Source organism: Tupaia chinensis, unplaced genomic scaffold (assembly GCF_000334495.1).
Source record: "Tupaia chinensis unplaced genomic scaffold, TupChi_1.0 Scaffold143654_1, whole genome shotgun sequence".
NCBI lineage: Eukaryota > Metazoa > Chordata > Mammalia > Scandentia > Tupaiidae > Tupaia > Tupaia belangeri.
Window position 1 is genome coordinate 319,186 of NW_006203502.1, and position 11,200 is coordinate 330,385.

General features: G+C 40.0%; 1 protein-coding gene across 4 annotated transcripts in view; it reads right to left on the reverse strand.

Moving 5' to 3' along the window:
- The window catches only part of ZNF382 (zinc finger protein 382), a 28,427-nt gene extending 17,548 nt beyond the window's left edge, over window positions 1–10,879 (reverse strand). The window contains exons 1-4 of one of the 4 annotated variants that reach the window (XM_014582591.2): window positions 10,854–10,879; window positions 7,978–8,049; window positions 5,620–5,771; window positions 5,274–5,366 (exon numbers count right to left, since the gene is read on the reverse strand). In XM_014582591.2, coding sequence (XP_014438077.1) covers window positions 5,274–5,366; window positions 5,620–5,758 — 232 coding nt within the window. In that variant the 5' untranslated portion in view covers window positions 5,759–5,771; window positions 7,978–8,049; window positions 10,854–10,879. Of the gene's footprint in view, window positions 1–5,273; window positions 5,367–5,619; window positions 5,772–7,977; window positions 8,050–10,486 lie in introns of all 4 variants that reach the window. The other 3 variants (XM_014582593.2, XM_014582592.2, XM_014582590.2) reach the window with 3 other exon arrangements.
- Window positions 10,880–11,200: the final 321 nt, after the last annotated feature.

Here is an 11,200-nt window from a genome sequence, read left to right on the forward strand (position 1 = left end):
GCTTTCTGTCTCTCTGTCTCTCTCTGTCTGTCTGGCGACTGCACGTGCCCTATAGCAAAAACCTCTCCAAATAAAAAAAAAGAATTATTTTATTTTGTCTTCATTTATTTATTATTATTATTTTCCAATTTGAGCAGAGAGAGAGAAAGAGAGAAAGTGAGAAAAGAAGCCACCAGGTCCAGGATTTGAACCATGGTTGGCCATGTGGGAGTCTAGTGCCTTTAACCACCATGACATTATCTGGTCCCAATAATATATGTTTTAAGGGAAAGTACTGGTGCAACAACTTTTCCTTCCTTCCATATTTTTTTAGGTTTTGCCATAGGGTGTGTGTGTTCATCAGAGAGAGACAGAAAGAGGGAAAGTGAGAAATCACCACTCAAGGGGCTGGCAAGTGGTCTGGGAATCCAGTGACATAACCATTATGCCATCTCCTGGTCTTGACATATTTTATATGTAGAAAAATCTAGAGGAATATACTAAAGGAGGACAATAAGACCTTATACATGGGTCAGCAGGTGGCATAGTGGTTAAGGAGTTGGATGCCCACAGGGCCAACATGATTCAAGTCCCAGTGGCTTGAAAAATCATGCCAGGTGTGTGTATCTGTGCTCAAAATCCCAGGAGGAGAATGGAGGAGAAAAGATTGTGGTGTGGCCCTCCCCTGAGGGGGATGTGATTTCTCATTTTCCCTCTCACTGTCTGTCTCTCTTTCTCTCTGGTGAGCATACCTACCCTATGTCAAAAACCTAAAAAACAAACGGGGCCAGCTGATGACATAGTGTTAAGTTGCTGGACTCCCACATGGCCAATTACAGTTCAAGTCCTGGACCTGGTGGCTTGAAAATCACACTGGGTGGGTGTGCATACATGCCCAAGATCCTGGAAGGAGACTGGAGGAGTAGGAATTGTGGTGTGACTGTCCCTCCTGGGGAAATATTTCTAACTTTCCCTTTTACTGTCTTGTCTCTATTTCTCTCTAGTGAGCACATGCTCCCTAAGGCAAAAACCTCTACAGCAAAACAAAACAAATAAAAACAGTAACACCTAATACAACTAGGGCCAGCAGGTGGTGTAGTGGTTAAGGTGCTGGATTCCCACAAGACCAACCATGACTTGAGTCCTGGACCCAGTGGCCTGAAATTTATACCAGGTGTGTGTGTGTATGCGTGCCCTAAATCCTGAGAGGAAAATGGAGGAGGAAAGATTGTGGTATGTCCATTCCTCTGGGGGTGGGGGGTGATTTCTCACTTTCTCTCTCTGTTTTTCTCTCACTTTCTTTCTCTGTTTCTCCCTGGTGAGCACACATGTCCTATGACCAAAATCTAAAAAACAAAACCAAAAAACCCTAGTACAATCAATAAATGTATGCAAAGTCAATATATAAAAACGAGTTGTGATTATAATAATTAGCAACTAACTAGCAAAAGAAAATTTAACAATCCTATTACTTCACAATAGCATCTAAAATATTCAGAGTTTAGAGGTAAATTTAATGAACAATGTGTAAGATCTCTATCCTAAAAGTAATAAAACACAACTTACAGGAATTAGAGAACCTAGCTAAGACAGAGAGCTATAGCATGGACCAGAAGATTCAATATTTCTAAGATGTCTATTCTCGCCAATGACAATCCCAGCACGTTATTATTATTATTATTATTAGTTTTTGCCATAGGGAGCACATACTCACTAGAGAGACAGAAGGAATGTGAGATGTCATCCCCCCACCCCCACCCCAAGGGGATGGCCAGGATGCAATCCCTTCTTCATTCTCCTCAGGATTTTCGGCAAGCACACACACATGCCCAGCATGATTTTCAAGTTTCCAGGTCTGAGATTTGAACCATGGTCAGCCATGTGGGAATATAGTGCCTTTACCAACACGTCTTTACTACCTGCTGGCCCCCCAGCACAATATTTTTAAAAATCAAGAATCTGACTCTAAAATATATTTGAGGGACCAGCAGATGGTATTAATGGTTATGTTGCTGGACTCCCACATACTCAACAATGGTCTGAGTCTTGCACCTGGTGGCTTAAAACTCACACCAGGTGCAGGTATATGTGTGGCCAAAGTCTCAAGAGGAGAATGGAAGACAAGGGATTGCAGTATGGCCATTCCTGTTGGGGGAATGATTTCTCATTTTTTGTTTCTCTGTCTCTCCAGTGAGCGTGTGCATCCTATAGCAAAAATCTCTGAGGGAAAAAATTACTTAAAATATATTTGAGGGACCAGCAGTTAGAGTAATGGCTATGTTGCTGGACTCCCATGTAGTTGACTGTGGTTCGAGTCCCAGACCCAGTGGCTTAAAATACATCGGGTGCATGTGCGTGCATGTCCAAGATCCCAAGAGGAGAATGGAGGAGAAGGGACTGCGGCGTGGCCATCCCCCTGCCAGGGGGTGGGGGTTGATTTCTTGCTTTCTGTCTCTCTGTCTGTCTGGCAAGTGCACATGTATAGCCAAAGCAATTTTTTTTAAAGAATGATTTATTCAATTGTATTTATTATTATTAAAAATTTTTATTACATTTTATTTAACTTTAATTACTTAAAATTTAAAACAAGTTCTATAGGGCTCCAGAGAGAGAGAGAGAGAGAGAGAAAGAGAGAAAGTAAGAAGGCAAGCCACCAGGTCTCGGACTTGAACTGTGGTCCGCCATGTGGGAGTCTAGTGCCTTAACCACTATGCCACCTGCTGGCTCCACCAAAGCAATTTTTAAAAGGAATAAAGATGGAGGGCTTACTCTACTTTAAGACTTAATATAGGGGCCACTTTTAAGGTGCTGGACTCCCACATGGTCAACTGTGTTTTGAGTCCTGGACCCAGCAGCTTGAAACTCATGCCAGGCACCTGTAGGTGTGTGCCCAAAATCCTGACAGGAGAATGGAGGAGAGGGGATCGTAGCACGGCTGTCCCCCTGTGGGGGTGGCTTCACTTCTCTCTCTGTCTCTCTCTGCACCTCCGGCAAGTGCATGTGCCCTATATCAAAAATCTCTTTCCTAAACAAAACAAAACAAAACAAAACAAAACAAAACAAAACAAAACAAAAAAGACTTATTATAAAGTAGTATTGACACTATTAAAATATGTCAAATCAAAGAATATAAAGTCAAAAAATAGATTGACAGGGGCCAGCAGGTGGCATGGTGGTTAAGGGCACTGTACTCCAACATGGTCGACCACAGTTCGAGTCCTGGACCTGGTGACTTGCTTTCTCACTTTCTCTCTCTCTCTCTCACTCTGTCCCTCTCTGGTCAAATTAAAGTAAATATAAATAAATAAATTAATTAATTGAAAAACAGATTGACACAAACACAACCATTTTCTATATGGTTATCAGAGCAATTCAATTTAATTCTACAATGGTAATGAAACAAACTGAAATCCATGTGTAAGAAAACAGACCCTCAAATCCTATCTCACATCATAAAACATAATGTGAGGTGGATCATGGAACTAATCATAAAAACTTAAATATATCCAGCATTTCTTAGAATAAAATATAGGAAGCTGTCATCATAACTTAGAATAATAAATATTTGTTTGAGAGGTCAAAGAACTAACTCTAAAAGAAAAAAATGATAAACTGAACTTCACCAAAGTTAAAAGCTTCAGCTTATGAAAAGACATCATTAGAGGCCGGCAGATGGTGGTGGTTAAGGACGTTGGGCTCTCACATGGCTCACGATGGTTTGAGTCTCAGACCTGGCAGCTTACTTTCTCATTTTCCCTCTCTCTGTCTTTCTCTGATCAAAATTAAAAGTAATAGTAATAATAATAGTGATGATAAATAAAGTTAAATAAAAATAATTTTAAAAAAAGACACGATTAAAATGTCAGACTAGGTAAAAAACATTTGTAATCAATACATTAAACAAAAGATTATATCCAGAATGTGTAAAGAATTCCTACTACTGGGACCAGCAGTTAGCTAATGGCTATGTCACTGAACTCTCATGTAGTCGACCATGGTTCAAGTCCTGGACCTGGTGGCTTAAACTCATGCCAGGTGTATGTGCATGCATGCCCAAGATCCTAAGAGGAGAATGGAGGAGAAGGGACTGTGGCATGGTCATCCCCCCTGGGGGGTGATTTCTCGCTTTCTATCTCTCTGTCTCTCTCTGTCTGTCTGGCGAGCGCATGCGCCCTATAGCAAAAACCTCTCAAAAAAAAAAAAAAAGAATTCCTATTACTCAAAGAAAAATATATACTACTCAATAAAAAAAAAAAAAAATGAATGAAACACTTGGATGCCTCTGACGTAACATACACTACCAGAATGGCCACAATGAAAATACTGATAACATCAAGAGTAGAAGAGAATGTGGAGCAATCAAAATTCTCAAACATTGCTGATGAAAGTCTAAAATGGTACAGTGACTTTTAACGATGAGCAGGCTCTGGGGTCAGCAGGTGGTGTGGTGGTTAAGGGCACTGGACTATTACACAGTAGACTGTGGTTGGAGTGCTGGGCCTTGTGGCTTGCTTTCTCACTTTCTTTCTCTCTTACTCTGTCCCTCTCTGGTCAAATTGAAATAAGTAAATAAATTTTTAAAACCAAGCAGGTTCTTAAAAACCCCCAAAACACACACCTGAATATGAATCAGCAATGTCACTGCTAAGTGTTTACTGAGGAGAAATAAACACATTTGTTCACAAAAGTGTTTTATAAGACTGTTTAGAATGGATTTATTCATAGCAGCCCTGAATTGGAAATATCCCAATGTCTACAAATAGGAAATGTATAAACAACCTGGTATAGTCACACAACTGAATATTATTCCACAATCAAAATAAACTACATATGCATGCAAAAACATATATAAATCCTTATGTTAAACTGAGTGAGAGAAAGCAGACATGAGAAAGGTCTATAATAGACAAAACTAATCTATTGTGGCAGAAATCACAACTATAGGGGAACAGCAGGTGGTGTGGTAGTTAAGGTGCTGAACTCTCACATGGCTGACCATGGTCTGAGTCCCAGACCAGGCAGTTTGAAAATCATGCTGGGTGTGTGTGCATGCATGCCCAAAATCCTGGGAGGAGAATGTAGGAGGAGGGATTGTAGTGTGGCCATCCCACCTAGGGGGTGATTTCTCATTTTCCCTCTCATTATCTCTCTCTGTCTCTTTCTGGCGAGTGCACACACCCTATGGCAAAAACATGAAAAATGCCACATATTAAAAAGTCAGATCTCTAAAAACATTCAAAAGTATCAACTACTTGAGAATTAAGGTCCCTTGGGCTTTATCTGTACAGACTCACCTAGGTAGCTCTGACTTGGAAAAATTCTCTCCGTCCATAGCTCTTCTCCTTGTTCCAACTTGTGGATCACATCAGGCTTAGTCATGTGAAACCCTGATAACAAAAATAAGACTTGGTCTAAAGGGTTTAGACTTCATAACCACTGAAGGTACAGCTTCAGGATGGCAGATAAGGTACACATTAACATCTTACCAAACTTATTAGGCACATGAGGATATAATCTTATTTTCTGCTAACAAAAAAAGGATCCATCACCTTCTGATCCCTGGAATTCCAAGTTTCCATGTTTCAGGAATTCTTGAAAGGAAGATGCATGATATTGAAAGATTCAAAGAATGTTCCTTACCCACAGAGATTAAGTGGCAATAGTTTTCCAACATCACATCTCTGTAGAGGGCCTTCTGAGCAGGGTCCAGTTGCTGCCACTCCTCCTGGCTGAAGTCCACAGTCACATCCTTGAATGATACTGCACCCTGTAAGGGCATACTCTAGTTCATCCTGAAGTGATTGGAAATGGGTGAGAACTAGATATTGGAGACCAATGTTCGGACAATGGTCAGTGGTAAATCTAATTTTCTTATATTGTGTTTTATATTGTATAAAATTACCTGGAAATATACTTATCTGTATTTACTTGTTATCTCATGCTAAAAATACACACTAAGATCATACTATTTTTTTTTCTGAATGTTACTGGTTGCCTAATGAAACAAAATGAATAAAATCCTGCCCCTGCTCATGAGAAGTTACAGGCCAAGAGAGAGGCAGACATGTAAATACATGCACTCAATAGGTACTGAAGATGCAATGGCACAAATATGTGTAAGAAAAAGTGTCATAAAGTAAAAAAAAAAATCATTTTGTATACTGATGCTTCACTGAGAATGCAAGAGTTTTGTACTCACAATAAATTTGTTTTGTAGGAATACAGGGAATCAGCTTTTCAAAATTTATGGGGAGAAAAAAACCAGTTAGTAAATTCAGGAAACAGCAAAAGGCACAGTTGTTAGGAAATAGTATTTAAACTCTATGACAGGAGAGGTATATAGAGGTAGGTAGTGGGCATATCATGGAACAATAATGGATTTTTTTTTCCCTTGTAGATCAGTGGTCTTAAAAATGTACTGAGCATATTCCCAACATATTTATAGTTAGATTTGTAATTATAAATCATCAATAGACATTAATGGCAATATAAATCATTAATGTTTGCTGCTCATGAGTTAATATATTCTTCTCTTCCAATAAACTGTCATATAGTCCACTGTGATGGATAACCACCTTAGGATCAACTTTAAGGAATACAAAGAATAAGGATTAATATAAGTCAACACATGTTCTGTGATAAAATTAATATTTTAGAGACAATACTCTTGAAAACTAGAGAAGGCTTAAAGTATGTTAGGTGGGAAAAATAATTAAGCAACCACTGTCGGAGATGCCTCCTAAATTAGAGTTAGTGGACTGAAAGGACAACTGGTTCCTACACAATGAGTTGTAACAGAATTGGTCATAAAATGGTTGTAGGATGATAAAAAAGATAAGCAGAGCTCTTTATTTATCTGCATGGGCTAAGTGTGTGGGTATTAGAAAGTAGAAATGGGAAACAGAAAGAAAAGGCTGGACCAAAGAAGTAGTGAGGTAAACTCTGCAAATGTAATTTAAGTGCTTAGGAAATAGATGGCATTGCTATCAGAGGTTGAATCTATGGTTCTGACACTGGACATAGGTCTAGAATAAAAAGAGGTTATTTCAGAGTCACTAGAATTAGATAAGTATAGCCTTCAGAGTGAAATCTGATGTGCACAGAAGAGAATCAACTAGCATCAGGGGAAAATCAATATTTTAAAGGTTGGCAGATAAAGAGAAACTTTCCAAGAGAAAGATATGAAAACCGGACAAAGTATCATCTTTGATTCAATAATAGAATATTTAAAGAGTAGAATAGCATTTGCATTTTCTTCTTTTACTCACATATAAAAAAAGAAATTAAAGGGATAAGGATAAATCTATAATAGCATTAGAATACTGGAAAGATTTTTACTAGGAATTGGTCGCAGACATAGATTAAATAGGAAGATCAGAAAGGAGTAGTGCAAAACCTCTGTTTTCTGGACAATCAAATCTCTACCCTGAAAACCCCACAAAACAGGACATCCCCCACAAAATAATAATGTGATCTACCACCTCCTACCATATCATTGCAAAACCTAGGTTAGTGGAGATGCTCAAGTTCTTCTATGTCTGCTCCTTGATTACTCACAACTAAGATCTCGAATCAGTCAAGTCAATGTCAAGAAAGGTATAATCTATGTCCATTGAAATCAAGATAATAATCTTTTTGTTCCAGCAGCAATTTTGTGAGAAAACTGAGAAAGGAGATGATGAATGACACAACCAATCAATATGTGAACATTGGCTACAATGAGAAGGCGCATATGGGGAAGGCTTAAGTTTATCTGATTGGATGGAGAAATTGGGACCCAAGTGAGGCAGGTAAGGCACCTAGGGTGACAAATTTAAGAATGCATAGCCCTGAGAGTCATCCTTAAATACTGCACTGCAAGAAAGTCTAACTGCCTCACCTTAACCTGGGCCCTGATTGGAGACCAGTTTTATGGAAGCAAATCCCAATATCCAGGATGTTAAAGGATAGGAAAGCAAATGCCCATATACCATGGAGAGAGAGGAAATATCATCTCACCTGAGACATGGCTTTGAGATTTGTGAGATGAACCTTCTCTTTTGAGCTCTTCTTTTGGAAAAGGGAAAAATCCTGAGTAGGCAAAGATGAAGGGATACAAGGAGTTATATGAGACCATATGTGACTTAGCTTTCCCAGAATAACTCAGTTAAATCTGCATTAATTTTCATTATTTCAGCTCTTGTCCACTTTGCGTATCCTTCAGAAATTTGGAGGTTAGTGGTAAGACAGAGAAATCCGGCTCCCTCCCCAACACTGGAAACCTTATCGCTTGGTGAGGTAGAATAAATTCTGGGGAACCTGCTCTAGCTTAAGAGGGGACATTGTGTTTTCCTCTCTGCAGCTCTTTGTCTCCCATGGTGCACGGGTTTATTATGTATTTCCAAATTGCTCTGCATGGACTTTCTGCCTGTTTACACTATCACCAGCAATGTAAGAGAATACTTTCCCATGCCCTAATTAATACATTTGGAGACTTTTCAATCTTTGCCCATCAGGCCTATATCGTAGTTATTTTTTAAAAAAATTATTTAACTTTATTTATTCATTTATTTACTTATTGTTATTCTCACTGTCTCAGAGAGAGACAAGAGAGAGAGAGGGTGGGAAAGCAAGCTACAAGGTCCGGGACTCAAACCATGATTGGTCACATGGGAGTCCAGCGCCTTAACTACCATGCCACCTGCCAGTCCCTATTATAGTGCTCATGTACACATTTCTTATTATAAATGAAAATATGCTTCTTTTAATAAATTCAAAGATACTGCATATTTCTTTTCTAAAATGACATCTCTTTATAGTATGTCTATTTTTCTTGTGAGTTTTTATTTCCTAATTAGTTGACACTTCTTAATTTAGGAAATTAACCCTTTATCTATTTTAAGTTGCAAATATTTTTTTTTTTTATGTGACTATTAAAGCACCTCTGCCTTGGGGCCAGCAGATGGCATAATGGTTAAATGCTGGACTCCGACATAGTCAACTGTGGTTTGACCCAATGGCTTAAAACTCACACCAGATGTGTGTGCATATGTGCCCAAAATCCTAAGAGAAGAATGGAAGAGAAGGGATTGCAGTATGGCCATTCACCCTGGGGGGTGATTTCTCGCTTTCTGTCCCTCTACCACTCTCTGTCTTTCTGGCGAGCGCACGCGCCCAATAGCAAAAATCCCATTGGAAAAAAAATAAAAGAAGTGCCTCCGCCTTGAAGATTTTTCTCCCTATGTTTTGTTTAGCAATACCATACATTGTATATTCCATATTTCCTCAGCTGAAGTTAAAGGTCACCTTTATCATAAAATACATTTCTATGTTGAGAATACCTGGACTTTCTATTTAACTTCTCTACTTGATATCTTTATTAATTATTCACCTATATCATACTACTTAAGAATAAAATTTATTGAAATTAAGTCTTAGTTATTACTAACTTACAGTTAAAGATTAACTATTGAATGATGCTTTTTAATAGTACAGGTATGAAAATAGAAAAGAAACCAATCAGGTACTTTTTGCACTCTGGAGGCCTCCAGGAAGAGATGTTTTGCTAAATAAAGTCTGACATATTAATTGCTACAGTGACTATTTTAGTTAGAAAAATCATTATTTTAATAAATAAAATGAGACTGGACTTGTGATTAAAAGCATACCACTTATTATCTTAGAATGCCTGAAAAAGCAATTGACTTTGTCATGATTTCCTCCAGGAACAAGAAACGTCACTCATATAAGTGTCTAAAGTGGAAGTTACGGGTAATTGTTTTCCCTTCATGGTTCCCATGGAAGGCTATTCATTTCAACACATAAGTTTTAGTAAATACAATGTTTCCAGGTAATAAAATTTTACTATTAGGAATTATGGGAATCCTGCCTCTTCCTTTCTAATACTTAAACTTCTATTATATTTGCTAAATTGCTACTTAGTTATAATTTTATAAGCAGGTTTAATAACTACTATTCAGGGGGCCAGCAGGTGAGAGAGATTAAGGTCTTGGACTGGCTGACCACAGTTCAAGTCCTGAAGCTGGCAGCTTGCTTTCTCACTGTCTTTCTCTCGCCCTCTGGTGAGCACATGTGTCCCATATCAAAGTAAAATAATAATAAATAAAATAAAATAAAAATATTTTTAAATACTACTATTCAGAAAATCAAATTTTAAATAACCAATTTCATCAGTCATTCAAATATTTAGGTAACCATGGTCACAAAATCATCAGAAATAAAAGGTTACAAACACATATACAGTGTGATATGCAACCAAACATTCTTCATAAAACCACCAACCCATAGTCCCCACATGTCATTCACAATCGAAGCACATTACAAAATTCCAGGCAAAGTCACTGTCATATTTGCAAGTTACTTTCAGTTCTCCATAATCACACACACTCTCAAATACGACTCACACCTAATCTAAAAATAGACCCATTCAGAGGAAACCTGACACAGCAACGGCTCCGTCCACTTTTCACACACAATCAGTCGCAACATCCCAAAGAGTGGCACGCACCCAAAATCCAGCAGGTTGGGCACAGGTCAGCCCCGTTAGGCGCACACTGTGTACGGGGACCCACTACCATCGAAGGATCTTCCTTGGGGTCAAAACAGGCAAAACCCCTCTTCGTGGAGCTCGCTCCAGGTCACACTCGGGGACACCCCTCAGGGTCACGCCCACAGAACACGCCCGAGGCCCCCCGCTTGCACTGATCTGAGCTACTGGATACGGCAATCCCGGTTCTCTCCTCAGAATTACCACGCCCGACTCGGACTCCGGGTTTCCTCCTTGGTCTCCCACCCGGTTTCGCTTCCTTAGTCTGCTCGCCAGGGTCAGAGAGCCCAGCTGCCCTGTCGGCCTCCTCAGAGCCCCAGGAACCCACCGGCCTCACCCCCGGCCAAGGTTCAGGCATCTGCGCCTGCGCACTCGCGCGAGAGCGCGCGCTCCCAGGAGTCTCCGGGGCTGCCGGCGAGGGGCTGCGCGGTCCTCGCTGCCGGCGCTCGTCTGTGTCGGTGTGAACGCGGGCTCTGTGGCTGGGGCCACGCTTAGGCCCCCAGGCCACTAATGAACCTCGACTTCTGGTTCATGTTCCGCAGGCCTTGTGGTTATTGTTTAGTGAGCTGAGATGACCCGGCTAGTGCGACTCCGGGCCGGAGACTCTGAGTTCCTCGGACGCGGATGAGGCGGGCGGAGACCGAATCCTCAGGTCTGTGCGGTGTGTGTCACCTG